Source organism: Schistocerca americana, chromosome 10 (assembly GCF_021461395.2).
Source record: "Schistocerca americana isolate TAMUIC-IGC-003095 chromosome 10, iqSchAmer2.1, whole genome shotgun sequence".
Classification (NCBI taxonomy): domain Eukaryota; kingdom Metazoa; phylum Arthropoda; class Insecta; order Orthoptera; family Acrididae; genus Schistocerca; species Schistocerca americana.
The window spans coordinates 173,107,620-173,127,688 of NC_060128.1; the positions used below are offsets into that span (position 1 = coordinate 173,107,620).

A 20,069-nucleotide genomic window follows, 5' to 3' on the forward strand; every position below is an offset into this window, starting at 1 on the left:
CCGGTCAGGATTGGCATCACGTTCTCTTCACCGATGAGTGCTGCATATGCCTTCAACCAGACAATCGTCGGAGACGTGTTTGGAGGCAACCCACTCAGGCTGAACGCCTTAGACACACTGACCAACGACTGCAGCAAGGTGGAGGTTCCCTGCTGTTTTGGGGAGGCATTATGTGGGGCCAACGTACGCCGCTGGTGGTCATGGAAGGCGCCGTAACGGCTGTACGATACGCGAATGCCATCCTCCGGCCGATAGTGCAACCATATTGGCATCATATTGGCGAAGTATTCGTCTTCATGGACGAAAATTCGCACCCCCATCGTGCACATCTTTTGTAAATGACTTCCTTCAGGATAACGACAAAAAAATGGTTCGAATGGCTCTGAGCACTATGGGTCAAAACTTCTGAGGTCATCAGTCCCCTAGAACTTAGAACCACTTAAACCTAACTAACCTACGGACATCACATACAGCCATGCCCGAGGCAGGATTCGAATCTGCGACCGTAGCGGTCGCGCGGTACCAGACTGTAGCGCCTAGAACCGCTCGGCCACCCCGGCCGGCGGATAACGACATCGCTCGACTAGTGTCCAGCATATTCTCCAGACATGAACCCTATCGAGCATGCCTGCGATTTGAAAACGTGTGTTTCACCAACCACTCTGAGGGATCCACGTCGAATCGCTGTTGATGAGTGGGACAATCTGGACCAACAGTGCCTTGATGAACTTGTGGATGGTATGTCACGACGAGTGCAGGCATGCATCAATCCAAGAGGACGTGCTACTGGGTATTAGAGGTACCGGTGGGTACTGAAATCTGGACCACCACCTCTGAAGGTCGCACTCTGTGGTGTTACAGCAAGCAATGTGTGATTTTCATGAGCAGTAAAAAGGGCGGAAATGATGTTTGTGCTGATATCTATTCCAGATTTTTTGTACAGGTTCCCGAACACTCGGAATCGAGGTGATGCAAAACTTTTTTTGATGTGTGTATATAAATACCAAAAATTATTAAGAAATATTACTTTTATTTTGTTTCATTTTTTTTTACTTTTATGCTTTCCTCTTTTATTAAATTTTCACTCGATATTATTTTTGGTGTTAGGTGTTCATGTTGTTTTTGGTTTTTGGATATTTTACGTTGCGTCCGGTTTTGGAATGAATTAGCTGTTCTTGCTGTTAAGTGTTCGAGTTAGGTTTGTTGACTTCTTTCCTCATTGTGTGGGACCTGGCAAGAACCGGTGTTGCCAAGTCGTACGACTGTTGACGTCATGACACTAACACTACTAACAACGCAAATCCTGCAGTACACAGTCCGAACATCATTACTATATAGTTGAGTCCCCACAGTATAATACTTTTCCATCTACTATGGCTCAAATAGCGAAAATTTAATTATAACCGCCCTCCATCGTACCAAATTTAAAAAGCAACTGGTTACGTGTCATGTCTACATAAACCGCCAACATTAAATCACACCACAGTTGGCCGTCAACAATGGATATAATGAATTATCCGAATATTTGTCTCAAATGAATTTCACAGTGCGAATAAAATCTTCTACATCGCTTAATTTTGTTTTGCGTTCATTACAACGTTTCGGCTACTGCCGTCATGAAAAAGAAACGAGGTTTACTGTCAGTTGCAACAAAACCTATGCTTGGCCGAGACGCTAGTTCGTTAATAAGCAATCGTATTACAAAAGTATGTCCTCACTGCTAAATGGAAAACACGAAAACATCTACTTCAAGAAGGTGCTATTAGTTTATGATCGGTTACCTATTCATCACCATTTCCTAGGAGACAGGATAAGCAATCCAGACTATCACTTACCCTCATGTACTCAAATCGTTTACACTCATCAAATTCCCCTCCCCTCCCTTCCCATTCACAATGAGCACCTCCATACAAGAGGTACGTCCGACAAACGTGACTCCAAAATCCCCGTAGTTTCCAGCCCTGAAGTGTTGCTGCGACATGACCAACACATCCTACCTGCCCCCACATCCACATCCTCTACCTCTGCACCATACCACCTCCCACGCAAAGACAACAAAGCAGCCCCTAACACTTGTCCTTCCTATCGCCCATTCCCAACCACTCTTTCTCACTTAAGGTACATTTGACCTTCCTCATATTATCTATTTAGGCAGCAACGTAGCTCAGTGATAGTACAATGGACATCTATTTACAAAAACAAATTGCCAATCAGCTCACCACATTAGGTTTCCTCTGATCTCCCAAAATCTCTTAAGGTGAATGATGCGATTGATCTTTAGGTCACACTTTCTCTTTCTCTCTCTCTCCTTCCCCTATTAGAGTTTTGTTCTCCTTCTTGAATGACCTTGTTTACGATAAGGCCTTATACCTGAGGTCCTCAAAATTTTGTGTCTCGTAGACTATCTGCCAAGTTGTCCTGTTTTGGGCAGACACCCCGCCTTTATATATACTGAATTTTTACAAATTCGTCGATTACAAATACGTTTTTGACAGCTGATACAGTAGTACTCACTTTAACTAGAGAAGTGCAGAGTGAAAAACTTTTAAAAATTTCAAGTTCTATCCATTTACTACCTGAAATGCAGATCGAATAAAATTCTTACATAAATTCTTCTCAACTACACTGAAGCTCCGTTCCACGAGATATGAAGATCGAAAAAGTATCAAAAACTTACTTGCAGAAGTCCATAATACGAAATAAGTAACAAGTATGTTTCTCTAAAGCCAGTATTGCTGATATCTCCTTCTAAACCGTACCTTAAGTCCTTCATTGGTAGTTGTTTCGATCAGCTCTTCTTGTAATGTGACCTTAACATCGTGTTTTGGTTTGACAGTCAGCTGTGTTACGTGTATTGTTAAAGCAGCCTCGAACTTAGATTCAGAATCTGTGTGAAGAATTTTAAATGTTGATCGTAGCTTGAAATATCATCTGGGCAGTTTGTCTCCGACAAATTGGGAAACTAATAAAATTCCCACCGTCCAATGTTTTGCTTCCTTAAGTCAGTTCTGCCAAGGAAAGCTTAAATGATGGGCTTTGTTTTTCTGAAATTTAGACTCCCACCTTGTAAATGCAAATTAAGCTCATTAAATTTAGTTAAAAATCAGTTAAATTATTAATATTTGGTTTCCACTAGATTAAATTTTCTTTTAAATTCGGACCTTTAACATCCAAAAACTAAAAGTCTCAAAAAGTGAAAAAAAATCTCGTCAAATATAAGTTTTATGAGAGACAGCGTAGTTCAGTGTGTAGGAGAAACCAATCGGAGTCCTTGTTATTTTCTTCTCATAGCTGCACAAACAATGCATTGCTTCAGATGTTGTTTACTTCCTGCCTTCAGTTCTCTCTCCATAACCATGGCCTGGTCTCCTTCCACGTCACCTTTATCCCAAATCCCATGTATCCCACCCTGCATTCTCCCATACAATATCCCAACAGTTCAGTTGTTAAACCACTTCTCATAGTCGTGTCAAAGTCGCCATATTCCACATTTCTTCGCTTCTCACTCACCAACTCAAATACAGACCAGTTAATGCATCCTGGGCGATGCGATTTCGCTGGCCACTTCTGTAAAACTTCAAGGGCTTAAAACAAATGATATAAAAGATACAACTCGTGCCTGAATTAAATTATAATGCGCCAGTTTTGTTATGATCATATAGCATTTGTCTTGACAATGATGGCGTTTTACTTTTCCTATAAAATTTGCAACTTGTTACAATCCTAGTCAAAACAGAAGTACTTCAGTGTCATTCTATAGTTCTTCTTTTTCATATATGAAAGTAAGTTTGATGGTATAAACTACGAGCAGAATGAGCTGCCCTGTCAATTGAATAAAAATTATAGCAACAAAAATAAACATGCTCTCTGTAAAGTTTCTGAAGAGCATGTTTCGGTTAGCAGCTAGAAGAGGTGTGTCGATAAAGCAACTTAGCTTCCCACTCCCATTGCAACATTTCCTGATGCAGGTCCAAGAGCTTACTGCAATAAAATAGTTGTTATAAAGAAAATCATAGATTTTTGTGTTACAAAAGAAAAGAAACACATCTGTAAGATCTTCTTCTCTACTGATACTATTTGTAATAATTTTAATAAACATCTAAATATTTTACAATTGTTTTGTCGTGAAGCTATACTTTAACACAAAATTTAATTGCAAAATAGTCAACTTTTTTTTCTACGTGTTGAGTGTATGTGGGACACCAGTTGATGCTGATACACAGTATCACAATCAGTCAACTTTTTTTTCTACGTGTTGAGTGTATGTGGGACACCAGTTGATGCTGATACACAGTATCACAATCATCAAATCACTTTGAGCAAAAGATTAAGAAAGTGGAAGCGCCAATTTCTAACCTGAATCACCACTAACCTCACGCCATAAAATTATACATTTTATAGAACCACCAAGCGTGTTTAAAAGTGTTGTTATCTCTTTCACCACACAACTGTTTATGTCACACTGAAGTCATATCTATGAGTACATATGGCTGTTATCTTTAAATCTGAACATTTTTGGTTAGGCATTGCTGTGACTCTTATTGACATCAAATGAAACAATAAATTTATTGTTACCAGACACTGTTTATGTAGTTCAACGACGCTTTTCAGAGGGTTAAACTGCCATCATGAGTTGGATTTATATGGATTAATCCGACATGTACATTTTGTGTTATGACTTTGGAGTAACCAGTGATTCTGTCTTCTGCCAGACAGTACTTCAGTTTACGCCAAAGTCGTAAAAGAAGGTATAAACCTGACGATAGATGTTTAAACCTCTGAAAAGCGTCATGCAAATAAATAAGTAGTTGCTGGTAACAGTAAAGTTATTTTTCCAATCGTTTAATCTTTACCTTAAGAAACCCTACACACAAGCGTAAGATAATGTGCAGTATTACTTCAGATGAAATTAGCACATTTCTAACGCTCTTTACGGTTATCCTCCTCCACAATACAAAAGAATTGAATTTGATGTTTGTCACGAGGATATGTTATGATATCTGCCGCTTTGCGGTTTTTATATCATTACACAAATTTGCTTTCAGTCTAGCTCAAAGTTGTAATCTGCCTGGATGCTCCACAAAGTTTTTTGGATCGGATATACCACTTTGTAACATGGTGCTTTCTGCACGGTATTAACATCGAACGTCAATAAATGAAAAATAATTTGCATACTCAATTATAAACAGTTTTGTGTGTGAAGTCAAAATTTTTACGATCATTTCCTTTTCAAAACTTTTAATTCCCAGTTATTAAATAACTTTATTATGGCCAATAAAGCTTTAATATTGTGGCACCGCTCTCCTCGTGTGTTAACATCTGTGCAGTTCTAGCTACAGCTTTACATACCTGATCTGCAGTTCGTTATATTAACTATTTACAGCTATTTGAGGAAGAACGTTTTGTTGATAAACGGCAATGGTTCGAAACAATAAATGGCTTAAATGTTACAAATTTTGCTGCATACCTGTTCCAATATGTATCCGTTTTTGTGCGCTGTTAAATTATATGCTTACTATGTGAATGTTAATTGTGATAACTGTTATTTGTGGAAGATATTGCCTTCAGTGTACCTGCGTGTTTACACGTCAGTGTCTAGAACGTTTTGACGTGTGTGAACAAGTTGTCATTGGGTGGTTTACCCATTCGTGTAGTTTAATTTCTACCGGAGCCATGCGGCTCCGTTCTGTCACAACTTTTGTCTCTGTTTTCCCTAACTGCCTTGTGCTCTCCTCTGTTCTTCTACACCTCTTTCCTGACGTCTATGTATAGCTTTCTAACAGTTGACACGGCCATATTGCTGTTGCAATACGATTGTGATGACTAAGTTTTGCATTTATGTACTTCGCCTTCTGGGGGAGGTTGGACATGTCTATCTTCGAGACTGGGTACAGAGGGCCATGTCGTCCTCTGCTATGACGCGTCATTTGGATGCGGTATGGAGGGGCACCCTGCTCTCTGACCATTCGGTTAAGCAGCTCCTCAGTATCAAGAAACTGAATGCACCTTGTCCCCATCCACCAATCCAGGAATAATACCTGGCAGTATTGGGACTTGAACCGAGGTCCACTGCTTGGTGTTGACCACTCGTCTACAGATGTAGACAGGGGGAATAGTGACGTGTAACGTTACTGACTGAAAAATCCTAGCATGGGGGGGAGGGGCGGGCGGGGGAGAGGTAATATTCCACCTAATCACTGCATAAAGTGACGCTCAGTCGGGTCATTCGAAATATAATGTGATGTAGGCAGCCACCGTTTCTTCTACTTTGCCCACCTACCTCTTCATCTGGTTGAATATGGCACTAAATGGTATACGAGGTGTACAAAAATAATGAGACTGATTTTCTTTTCATTTCTTTTATCCCAGTCACGTTAGAATTGAACATTGTTCCCTTGACGGGGTCAGGGATTTTCTCTGCCTCGTGATGACTGGGTGTTGTGTGATGTCCATAGGTTAGTTAGGTTTAAGTATTTCTAAGTTCCAGGGGACTTATTACCATAGATGTTAAGTCCCATAGTTCTCAGAGCCATTGTTCCCTTGGGAGGCCACACAGGGCTGGAGTCTGTTCTTGTACACGTAACAGCAGTGCGGGAACGAGGCACCGGAATAACCTCAGCTCATCGGTTCTAGCCATTTGAATATTCTCCAGGACCCCAAAGTGTGTGCTTTCCAGAAAGGGGCTGATTTTCATTTGACTGCATAATACCAGCGCCTCTGTCCCACCTCATATCCTGTTTGTGTGTGGTTTCTCGGAACTAGTTTTGAGCAGATTTTCCTCATACCCAATTCATTAGTCAGTACCTGATGAAAAGTGGAGTGACTCAAATTCAGTTCTTCCCCCATAAATGCGACTGTCGAGCGATGGTCTGCATGCGGAATTTATTATTTGACGAAGAAAAACTAATTTATGTCTCGCTTCACCTATTAACATGGTTTATCTCCTGATGAATTATTTTCTTGGTTTTGTGTCGAGAAAATCGGGTGAACACATTTTTTGTTTAACACAAAGATGCTGCTGAATGCTTCCAAAATCACATTTTAGACAGATATCAAAATCAGTGTAAAAAATGTTTCCAGAATCGGTTAGAAAGTAAGCAAGAATCTACATATTTTGGAGGCAAATACTTTGGAAAAAAAAAAAACAGTTTCTACGGATAAATGTTTTTCTTCCATTGTTTTTTTATTTTTTATTTTTTTAACGTAAAGTGCAACCCTAGTAGAAATGGGACGTGCCGGCCACTGTGGCCGAGCGGTTCCAGGCGCTTCAGTCCGGAACGGCGCTACTGCTACGGTCGCAGGTTCGAATCTTGCCTCGGGCATGGATATGTGTAATGCCCGTAGGTTTGTTAGATTTAAGTAGTTCTAAGTCTAGGGGACTGATGTTAAGTCCCATAGTGCTTAGAGCCATTGGAACCATTTGAAATGGGACGTAATGATTATTTTTGGGTGAGTAGCATTTCTATGGAATAGACTGCGACAGTTAATTTAGGTTTGATGGGAGAAGATACGCCTTACATTTATAAGAGTAAATTGGATGTAGTGGGTTGCAATTTTTACATAGCGCCAGAAATTGTAGTTTGGGACATCGCCTTAAGAGATGTTTGCCTTCGGATAGGGACAGGCGAGAGGGCTATATACTGCGCAAAAAAAAAAAAAAAAAACTATTTCCTCTCAGAATTGTCGTAAATGCTGGCTGAGAGTGCCCACAGCCTTCCTGTATAATGATACAAAAGCATGGCGCCCTGCGACGCACCCTCGGGCTGGCCAACAATACAAACAGCAAAATGTTGACACGCGCGAAAAAAAAAAAGATCCCATCACAAAAGTTCATGTGAGGTGTGAGGTGGGTTAATGGAGTCAAAAATTTCAACACAGCTCTGCCTAACGCTATTGTGGACGTGTAACGCTTCTTACCATGTTAAAAAAACTTCGTTTGTCATTTCTCCTATGGTGATCAGAACCGCGATGCCCATGGCTGAAATCACGCTGTTTTCTTATGGGTGGCCGAGGAAAGCATTTCAGACCCAATGGCGCTCAGAATCGACACGCAAAGCAGTCAGGTGGTGGCATGAAGGACATCCATGACACCACCCCCTCTCTTGGGATGTTGATTCACACACTATTCAATATAAAACTATAATTCGCTTTGCGAACGTTCTAGACAACGTCAGACACCGCTGACAACCTCCTCCGCCCTCCCTGAACGATTCAATCATATTCTAAGGATATTACGGGGTTGAAACCACTCTGAACGTGTTCTGACCCCTTTGAAGTGTAGTACAACGGCAATTTTTGCTCTTGTATACGTGGTGCAACCATTAGTGACCGTCCAAAACAATTAGATGAAATTTGAGGGTGTTAATGCTTTTTCAGCCATCATGTTTCAGGCTCCCCTGTGGCGTGATCCCGGAGGGATATGACAGTGGCATGTGCGTGAATTAAACGGCGAAGGGTCTCTGTAAGACATCCTCCCACTCCCCAGTTCGGCAGCAATCTCAATGCCACCCACGCGCCTTCGTAGAGCAGGTTAAAAATGTGCCTGTCCAGACTTCCTCACCCATTCGGCTGAGCAGTGCCTCGCAGATGCTCTAGCCCCTGTGGGCAGGCAACCCCTTCAGCTCCCTTTATAAAGGTTTCATTGCGGCGGATTCACTGACGTCCGTTATGGCACCTCCTGAGGACCTTTCGTGTCGATTCTGAGCTGCGGTGTGTCTGAAATGTTTTCCTCAGCCACCATAAGTAAACTGTGTGATTTCAAAACTGGGCATCACAGGTCTGAGTACCAAGACAGATGTGTGAAACTCTCCATCCGAACAGCTCTTGGAAGGCCCAGTGGTACCGACCGGGACCGCGCGGGATTAGCCGAGCGGTCTGGGGGGGCGCTGCAGTCATGGACTGTAAGGTTGGTCCCGGTGGAGATTAGAGTCATCCCTCGGGCATGGTTGTGTGTGTTTGTCCTTAGGATAATTTAGGTTAAGTAGTGTGTAAGCTTAGGTACTGACGACCTTAGCAGTTAAGCCCCATAAGATTTCACATACATTTGAACATTTTGGTACCGACCGGCCGCCGTGTCATCCTCAGCCCGCAGGCGTCACAATAGCGCTCGGCAGACCGGATGGTCACCAGTCCTAGTACTAGCCCAGCCCAACAGCGCTTAACTTCGGTGATCTGACGGGAACCGGTGTTACTACTGCGGCAAGACCATTGGCTCAGATTCGTCAAAAGAAAAGGCAGAATGCGGGTAAGACAGTGTGTCACGGATTTCTGATCACGTGGCACATTAACGATGGCGTTGGGTAGAATAGGGGGAAATTGGTGCCAACGTGACACCATTAACCTGCCTTAAAGCTCAAATGAATTGAGTTCTGATCTTCTTGTCGCTTGTGTGCACACCTTGACAAAATGGTTCAAATGGCTCTGAGCACTATGGGACTTAGCTTCTATGGTTGTCAGTCCCCTACAACTTGGAACTACTTAAACCTAACTAACCTAAGGACATCACACACATCCATGCCCGAGGCAGGATTCGAACCTGCGACCGTAGCGGTCGCGCAGTTCCAGACTGTAGCGCCTAGAACTTCTCGGCCACTCCGGACGGCACACCTTGTCATTTGTAGCTCTTCGGACCCGAGGGTAACAGTGCACGCTTTTGCGTAGCTACAGAGGAAGGATGTAGGCACGTTTGAGCCAAATTACAGACGGGAGACAATTTCAAGATTTCGAAAAAAATGATACTTTTTTACGCATTTTAGCAGTCTTGGGCTTCTTAGGCGTTATGGGCTAGGCATTTGAGGCACCTTTGGGAGCTGAATTTCTACCAGGCTTTTAACAGCAACCTGTGAATTCCTGTGATGTGTTCGTGTTGTGCGGCGCGAGCAGTCCATGTCGTGGTCGTCGTGGCCTCGTGCCTCGCCTGTTGTGTGCTGGCTTTGAGTGTCGTATTTCGTCATTGCAGGCTCGTACGGAGTGCGCAGACCGGGAGACATTCAGGTCCGCAGAGCAGGTAGGACTTCCTCGTGCTGCTGTGTGTGTGTCTTCTTCTGTGTCGCTTTCGTGTTGCGTTGTGTGTCGGCAGCTCGGTCTGTCAGAGCGGCTAGTAGTTTGCGTTTCAGTTGTTTATTTGGCCTTTTCTTTATCACGTGGGGACGCCCAGCTTACACACAAGGCTTATGTTGTAGCATGGCTGTTAGATCGCTGTAAATATTGCACGAAAGGCTTCTCCTGGTACCACACGTGGCTTAATTGCCCGTCACAGAATTAAATTAATATATGTGTAAATAAATAACAATATTTTAGCAATTGCACTAAACTTTCTGCTCATTATTTATCTTTCGCACCATGTGACAGATGTTATAATTATTTTGGATGGACGGCCATGTCGTCATAAAAAATACTAAAATAATAGATCAAACCTTTTCCACTCTATTGGCTGGCTTTGGCGAATTATTTGAAAAAGAAAACAGTCTTGATTGCAGAAAATGATTATTTAGTAACGCTTTCACCGTTTTGGGCTATCATCAGATTATCTACAAAGAAAGCGAAAAAAAGAAAATATTAATAAGAAAAGGGGACGTTGTCCTATAATGCACCTCTGCAGTGAGTAAATAAGTAATTTGAAAAACGTTGTAGGGGGATTGTATTATATGTTAACCGCGAGCCTAGAAACGACGGAGAGGCGCCGGCCCCGCCGCAGCTGCAGTGGTCCACAACCCCACGACGACTACCGCAGTCCACTTCACACCGAAGCACTCTTTGAGGATTATTGTGCGGTTCAGCCCCCGGTGGACCCCCCAGGGAACGTCTCACACCAGACGAGTGTAACCCCGATGTTTGCGTGGTCGAGTAATAGTGGTGTACGCGTACGTGGAGAACTTGTTTGCGCAGCAATCGCCGACATAGTGTAGCTGAGGCGGAATAAGGGCATCCAGCCCGCATTCGCCGAGGCAGTTGGAAAACCGCCTAAAAACCATCCACGCCGGCTCACCGGACCTCGACACAAGTCCGCCGGGCGGATTCGCGCCGGGGACCAGGCGCTCTTTCCCAGTCCGGAAAGCCGTGCGTTAGACCGAACGGCTAACCGGGCGGGCAGGGGAAAAGTTACACAGTATTCCGCAAATAAGAGTGAGATACAACTTGGACCTACAAGGCAAACATAGCGCTAACAAATTTTGAAAGTAACAGGAAAAAGGGGCAAATAGCGCAAAGAAGCAGAACAGAAACCAGAAGCTTCGCGTTAAATACACCAGCATCTGCAGACGTAGAAGGGCAGGAATAGGACCAAGCTTACAAATCTCTAGTAATGTGTCATCATGTGTATGCATATCTGTAGTTTCCGGAAAACGGACATGTAAACGTTTGCGTCAGACTGGAGGGAAACTGTGTACGCTGCATGAAGTTTAGTTTAGTAACGGAAACAGACAGACGTACCACAGAAAGTACAGCACTTCAGAAACAGGGTGTCCAGAAAAGGACTCCCTAGTTTCAAAATTAAATATCTCGAAAACAAAGATCGATAGAGAAATGCAGTAAACGGTATGTTTATTGTGAAAGCTGTAAGAAGTTTATACAGCAGTTTGAAATAATAGTTACATACGTAATGCCTAGTATAAATAGTGATCCGAAGCCCAAAGCGATCAGTTCCACTATTGAAACGTGAAAGGAGGTTAGCGTACCGAAGGAAGAGATTAAAACCATGTACTCCGTTGAACAACGCGTTTTTCTGGTGCTAGAGTACCACAGGTTAGAAGAGGGTCCTACGGCAACAAGGCGAAGTTTTCAAGCACGATTTAATGTTACAAAAGGACCCGATGCGAAAACCATTCGTACGCTCTTCGCAAAATTTCAACGAACAGGCAGCGTAACTGATGATCTAGTGGGGCATGTTGGCCGCAAGCAAACCGCAGTTACGCCTGAAAATATCGCCACAGTTTCTGGAATTATTCAGCGAAATCCAATGTCATCCGTCCGTAGAATTGCGTCTGAGACTAGTTTGAAGCGTTCCAGCACGCAGAAAATACTGAGACAGAGCCTACACATGTTTCCATTCAAAATTCAAACGCACCAGGCCATACCCGTACGAGCTGTGCAACAAAGGGCTGCCGTTGCTAATCAGATGCTCACAATGATTGATAGTGAAGGATTTGATGTTGGCTGCATCTGGTTTACAGATGAAGCACACTTCCACCTGAATGGATACGTGAATAAGCAGAACTGGCGATTTTGGGGTTCCGAAAAGCCATATTGGTGTGAAGCGAAACCCCTGTATTCTCTTAAAGTTACTGTGTGGGCTGCAGTATGCAGCAGAGGCATTATTGGCCCTTTTTTCATTCGAGAAACGGTCACTGGTGCACATTACGTTGCAATTTTGGAACAATTTGTTGCCACACAGCAAGCGTTAGAGGATCGACCAGGTACTGAATGGTTTATGCAAGATGGAGCCCGACCACATCGGACCGAAGAAGTGTTTCGCTTTCTTGAGGAATACTTCGGGAATCGAAGCATTGCTTTGGAATATCCCAAATTTACTGGTGCAGGCATGGATTGGCCTCCATATTCGCGGCATTTGACTCCCAGTGACTTCTTTTTGTGGGGCACAGTGAAAGACATGGTCTACCCGAAGCATTCCGCCACGCTGGACGAGCTCGAATCGGCGATCTCTGTGGCATGTGAATCCATTTCGGTTCAGACACTACGAAATGTGATGGCGAATTTCATTCTTCGTTTGCGCCACCTCTGTAGTGCCAATGGTGAACATTTTGAAAACATTGTGATGTGATTGTTTGCAAAGATTGTTTTCATATGATTATTTCACTTACGTATGGTGATATGAGCTGTACAGCGCCATCTGTTAGCAGCTTTTGTAACTATTATTTCAAACTGCTGTATAAACTTCTTACAGCTTTCACAATAAACAAACCGTTTACTGCATTCCTCTACCGATCTTTGTTTTCGAGATATTTAATTTTGAAATCAGGGATCCCTTTTCTGGACACCCTGTATTATTCAGTTATAGTCGTGATACAGAACAGCAATAAAAACCGACCGAGCTGGTGCAGCGGTTAGCACACTGGACTCTCATTCGGGGCGACAACAGTTCAAACTCGCGTCGGACCCCTCCTGCTTTACATTTTCCCTCATTTTCTTAACTCGCTTCAAGCAAATGCCGGGATGGTTCTTTTAAAAGGGCTCGGCCGCCTTCCTTCCCCATCCTTCCCTAATCGATGGGACCAATCATCTCACTGTTTGGCCAACTCCACCGAAACCAACCAACGATAAATATACTTTATTGTTATTCTGTATCATAACTCTTCATCATATCTTAAAGGCTGTTATCTCTATGTTAAGTCTACCCAAGCCTCCTGGGTAAAGTTTCCCTTACTAAACTTCACGCAGCATACAGTTTCCCTTATATGAATGCGACTTGTCTGTTCTTTGGAAAATTTCGAAAGAACAGATATCACACATTCATACAATTGATTCGTCTTGATTGGCAATGATGCACTTTTACATTCGACCTCCAGCGGGAATGTAAAATTAACAAACACGGGGGACATAGACGGGGCCTGCAGACTGGTAGTGCTAGGCGGAAAGGTGAGTCACTTAGGGAGCGTACCGAGACAGTGCGTGCATCTGCGATGAACACTGTGTCCGGATGGCGCAGTTGTTAACACACCTGACTACCAAGCAGGCGATTCGGGGTTCGAGTCCCTGTCTGGCACACATTTTCATTCATCACTGCTGATTACGCATAATGTCCCAATGCACCTGATATCATTATTACCATCCATTTCCTTTTTTCTTCCCCCCACCCCCCGCCACCCCCCCCCCCCACCACCCCATCCCCCACCCCCACCCTCCACCTTCAATGCACACATTTTAGTTTTCCTTCACTTTGACGTACACGTTTACATGTCAAATTTGTAACCGTGGTCCTATTTCTGCACTGTCATGTCTGCAGATTCCGGTGTGTTTAAGGTAAAGTTTGTGGTTTCTACTTTCGCGTCTTGCACTTTTTCGAATATTGAAATGTGTGTGAATTCCTAAGGGACCAAACTGCTAAAGTCATCGGTCCCTAGACTTACACACTGCTTAAACTAACTTATGCTAAGAACACACAAACACCCATGCCCGAGAGGGGACTCGAACCTCCGGCGGGAGGAGCCGCGCAACCCGTGACATGGTGCCTGAGACCGTGAGGTCAATCCGTGGGGTACTCTTTTTTTTCTCCTGTTGCTTATTAATTTCAAAATTTATTACTATTATATTTGCCTTGTAGGTCTTCCCTATCTCACATCGTACTCTGCAGATAAACATTCATCAAAAAACGTGCAAGTTTTCCCTTCCGGTTTTTAAATTATTTATTTACTCCTGTTAGATTTGTATGATAAGACCATGCCACCTTTTCTTATTAATATTGCCCTTTTCCACCTTCTTGGTAGATAATTTGGTGATGCCCCAAAAGGATGAAACACGTTATTAAACAATCGCTATCCTGCTGCCACAACTTCTTTCTTTTACATTTTTCGACTGTGGTGAAGTTGTCTTCTTCAGGTCGCAGACTCTTATTTCTGGGGATAGCTAATTCGACATACTGCGTCACTATCAGTGTATTAAGACCACCGAAGTCAATGTTAAAGGTTTTCGAAAGTTTGCTATACATGTTGGACTTGAAAGTCGTGACGGAGAAATTAACGTGTTCTCCGACATTGTCCTATTGGGTGGAATCTGTTCATACAGTACACAGTATCGCAGTCCCAAATCACTACCACGTACATCGAAGAAGTCGCCTTGGATAATTTCCTAGTGTTATTAATCAAAGGATTTTGCGAGAATTTTAACAAACTCGTCTGTAGCTGAACGCTTGAATTTTAATTTATTATGAATTTCGCATTTTTATCATTAATAATTAAAAGTAAAATCATCAGTTTTATAAAAAAATCATGTTAGAATAGAGTCTGTGACTTCGGCATCACAAGATCAGAGCGCTACGTACTCACAAGCGAACATTCCTAGGTAAAATTAAACAATCCTGATGAAAATTTTACTTTTAAGGGGTAAAACACACTCCAAAATGTAGTTAGATGTGCTAGGTTTAGAGGCAATCCCTTCGAAACAACGGTATATTAAAAATGTGTTTCATATAAAAGTTAAAAAATAATTAACATTCTTGAAAAAGTGTACAACCATTAAACTTCCCCTCAGACTAAAACAGTGTGCTGCACCGAGACTCGGACTGTGGACCTATGCCTTTTGACTTCAACTACTCCACCATCTGAGCTACCGAAGCACCACTTACGACCCGCCCTCACAGATCCAATTGCGCCAGTACCTCGTCTCCTACCTTCCAGACTTCACAGAAGCTCTCCTGCGAACCTTGCAGAACTGCCACTCCTGGAAGAAAGGATATTGCGGGGACATGGCTTTGCCACAGCCTGGGGGATGTTTCCAGAATGAAATTTTCACTGTGCGGCGGAGCGTGCGCTGATATGAAGATAGGAGACGAGGTATTGGCGCAATTGGTGCTGTGAGGGTAGGGTGGGGGGGGGGGGGGGGGGGTCCTGCTTGGGTAGCTCACACCTGCATCTACATTGCATCTACATGGATACTCTGTAAATCACATTTAAGTGCCTGGCAGAGGGTTCATCGAGCCACCTTCATAATTCTCTATTATTCCAATCTCGTATAGCGCGCGGAAAGAACGAACACCTGTATCTTTCCGTACGAGCTCTGATTTCCCTTATTTTATCGTGGTGATAGTTTCTCCCTATGTAGGTCGGTGTCACAAAATATTTTCGCATTCGGAGGAGAAAGTTGGTCATAGGAATTTCGTGAGTAGATTCCGTCGCAACGAAAAACGCCTTTCTTTCAATGATGTCCGGCCCAAATCCTGTAACGTTTATGTGACACCCTGTCCCATATTTCGCGATAATACAAAACGTGCTGCCCTTCTTTGAGCGCTTTGGTTGGTTGGTTGGTTGGTTGGTTGGGGAACGAGACCAGACAGCCTGGTCATCGGTCTCATCGGATTAGGGTAGGATGGGGAAGGAAGTTGGCCGTGCCCTTTCAGAGGAACCATCCTGGCATTTGCCTGGAGCTTTCTCAGTACTCAGTCAGTCCTATCTGGTAAAAATCCCACACCGCGCAGCAGTATTGTAAAAGAGGATGGACCATCGTAGTGTAGGCAGTGTCCTTAGTAGATCTGTTATATTTACTCAGTGTCCTGCCAATAAAACGCAGTCTTTGGTTAGCCTTCCCCACAACATTTTCTATGTGTTCCATCAAATTTAAATTGTTCATAGTTGTAATTCCTAGGTATTTAGTTGAATTTACGGCTTTTAGATTAGACTGATTTGTCGTGTAACCGAAGTTTGAGTTCCTTTTAGTTCCTTTTAGCACCCATGTGGATGACCTCACACTTTTCGTTATTTAGGGTCAAATTCCACTTTTCGCACCATTCAGATATCTTTTCTAAATTGTTTTGCAGTTTGTTTTGATCTTCTGATGACTCTATTAGTCGATAAACGAAAGCGTCATCTGCAAACAACCAAAGACGGCTGCTCAGATTGTGTTCGAAATCGTTTATGTAGATAAGGAACAGCAAAGTGACTATAACACTACCTTGGGGAACGCCAGAAATCACTTCTGTTTTACTCGATGACTTTCCGTCGATGACTACGAACTGTGAGCTCTCTGACAGGAAGTCACAAATACAGTCACATAACTTAGACGATATTCCATAAGCACGCAATTTCAAGCTTTCGTGGGCAAGCTGAGATGGCATAACACTTGCGCACGAAAGACAAAGGTCCCGAGTTCAAGTCTCGGTCCAGCACACACCTTTCAATCTGCCAGGAGGTTTATCAGCGCACACTCTGCTCAAGAGTGAATATTTCATTCTGTACAACTATGCAATAATTTGAAATTTTGGGAAATACCCCACTACTAGGAATTGTTGTTGTGGTCTTCAGTCCTGAGATTGGTTTGATGCAGCTCTCCATGCTACTCTATCCTGTGCAAGCTTCTTCATCTCCCAGTACTTACTGCAACCTACATCCTTCTGAATCTGCTTAGTGTATTCATCTCTTGGTCTCCCTCTACGATTTTTACCCTCCACGCTGCCCTCCAATGCTAAATTTGTGATCCCTTGATGCCTCAAAACATGTCCTACCAACCGATCCCTTCTTCTAGTCGAGTTGTGCCACAAACTTCTCTTCTCCCCAATCCTATTCAATACCTCCTCATTAGTTACGTGATCTACCCACCTTATCTTCAGCATTCTTCTGTAGCACCACATTTCGAAAGCTTCTATTCTCTTCTTGTCCAAACTAGTTATCGTCAATGTTTCACTTCCATACATGGCTACACTCCATACGAATACTTTCAGAAACGACTTCCTGACACTTAAATCTATACTCGATGTTAACAAATTTGTCTTCTTCAGAAACGCTTTCCTTGCCATTGCCAGTCTACATTTTATATCCTCTCTACTTCGAACATCATCAGTTATTTTACTCCCTAAATAGCAAAACTCCTTTACTACTTTAAGTGTCTCATTTACTAATCTAATTCCCTCAGGATCACCCGATTTAATTTCACTACATTCCATTATCGTCGTTTTGCTTTTGTTGATGTTCATCTTATATCCTCCTTTCAAGACACTGTCCATTCCGTTCAACTGCTCTTGCAAGTCCTTTGCTGTCTCTGACATAATTACAATGTCATCGGCGAACCTCAAAGTTTTTACTTCTTCTCCATGAATTTTAATACCTACTCCGAATTTTTCTTTTGTTTCCTTTACTGCTTGCTCAATATACAGATTGAATAACATCGGGGAGAGGCTACAACCCTGTCTCACTCCTTTCCCAACCACTGCTTCCCTTTCATGCCCCTCGACTCTTATAACTGCCATCTGGTTTCTGTACAAATTGTGTACTAGGAATTAATTTTTAAAAATGAAAACCTTTGTCACAAAAATTAAAGAAGCTTTTAAGCAACTTCCACTCATGCGTAATACAATTGGTTTCTGAAACACTATTCTACGAAAATAAGCCGCAGACAATTTGCTGTCGGAGTATTTTCAACATACTTAATTAAAATATCCATTCATTATTATTCTTTATTTTACTTATACGTAGCTCACTACCATGATACAAAATCGTTACAGTAATAATTATCTGTAAATAAATGCTTAAAATATAACATTTTCAAATCATGCATCGCAAGATGGACAAATAAACACGACGAACAACATAATATAAAACAAAACTCTGTAGGATTCCTGTTTGTGGCCGGCGATCTTCTAAATATCATGGATTGTACGAAGCATATTTTAGGACACTGGAAACAATGGCGGAGAGAAGTGATTACGTACTTTTGACTGCAGCTTGATTATAGTATTTTTCAAGTGGACACTGACACCATAATGATTCAGCAGAGCTAGATATGAAAATCTTCTCACAAAGTTCTTCCAACATCAAATGTCATATACATCCGAGGTCTGTACGTATCACATCGAGTCTTCTGCGATCAGAAGAATCTAATAATCAGGCAGACTTTTTTTCCCCACACTGGGAATAGAAACATTGTGTCAGACATGTTTTAACGTCATCACAAGTTAGTTTACCAGATCTTGATGCCGTCACAAGAACATTAGAGCTTCCAAAAAGAGATTCTTGAACTCTCGGTCGTAATTCTCCATTAGTTTCCTTTAAAACTATGGAAAGAGGGGGTGGGAGTGGTCAGAAACTGTTTTGAGCGTCGAATCTGAGGCTACGGCGCTTCACTTCTGGGTGCTTCACTCGCTTTTATCAGGCAGTGTATGTACACTGATGGGCCGAGACATTGTGACCAGTGCCCACCACGACGCTGGATGCCGCGTGGTGGCGTTGCGGGCATGTGACGCGGTAACAAATGTGTAAACGGAGCAGACACGGGAGATATGGGCTGCAAATGGGTAAATTGATTGAGATAAACGACTTTGACAAAGGGCAGATTATCATTAGGCAGAGCCTGTGAACAAGTATATCGGAAACGACGAAATTGGTCGCATGCTCGCGTACCTACGGACAGAGGTAGAAAGACAGTGAAACTACCACTAGGCGTTAAATACTCGGACGTCCACGATTCTTCACGGAACATGGGTTTCGGAGACCTGTCTGCTCTGCAAAGTACGACAGATAGTGATCTGTGCCATCTCTGCCGAAAGACCGCAATGCGCACCGTTCATCGTACATGGTTAAACATGGAGATGCACAGCGGACGTGCTCACATGTTGACCCAACAACATCGTCAATTACGATTGTAGTGGGCACGGGAGCATCGGGATTCGACCGTCGATCAATGGAAACGTATCAGATTTTCGGTTGAATCACGTTTTTGCTCCATTAAGTCGCTCTTCGTCTCCATAAAAGCTGTCATCGAGGTGAACAATGGGTCGAAAAGTGCAGCGCGGTACGGACGCAGGCAAGTGGGAGGAGTATTGTGCTATGAGAGACATTCTCCTGCCCTTGCCTAGGGTCTGTGGTAGTAATCGAAGACTCGCTGCCAGCTGCGAACCATCTGTTTCCCTTCCCCGACGGCAATGTCATATTACAGTAGTATACTTGTCCACGTCTCGGAGCCAGGACCGTGCTACAGTGGTTTGGGGAGGATCATAGTGAACTCACATGGATCTCTCAGCCACCAAATTCGTCCAGTGTAAACCTATCAGGGTCGCTATCGGATAATGATCATGCTGGAATTGTGGGGCGCTCAACTGCCTGGTCATCAGCGCTCGTATAAAGTCGCAATTTTTACACAATCCAAGTTTTACACAATCCAATCTAGCCACTGTCACGGATGATGATGATGATGATGATGATGATGATGATGATGATGATGATGATGATGATGATGAAATAACACACACACACACACACACACACACACACACACACACACACACACACACACACACAGTCCCCGGGCAGAGAAAATCCCCAGCCCGGCCGGGAATCGAACCCAGTACACCGTGATCCAGAGGCAGCTACGCTAGCCACTGAGCGACGAGCTCCGGACGTGTCTGTCGG

At 43.1% G+C, this 20,069-nt stretch overlaps 1 protein-coding gene across 2 annotated transcripts in view; it reads left to right on the forward strand.

Annotated features, from left to right (window-relative positions):
* The window catches only part of LOC124552621, a 454,634-nt gene that overhangs the window by 216,112 nt on the left and 218,453 nt on the right, over window positions 1-20,069 (forward strand). Inside the window, exon 2 of one of the 2 annotated variants that reach the window (XM_047126948.1) lies at window positions 9,959-10,006. The exons of the other annotated variant lie outside the window; for it this stretch is intronic. Coding sequence (XP_046982904.1) covers window positions 9,959-10,006 — 48 coding nt within the window. The remainder of the gene's footprint in view (window positions 1-9,958; window positions 10,007-20,069) is intronic. 2 annotated transcript variants of the gene reach the window in all.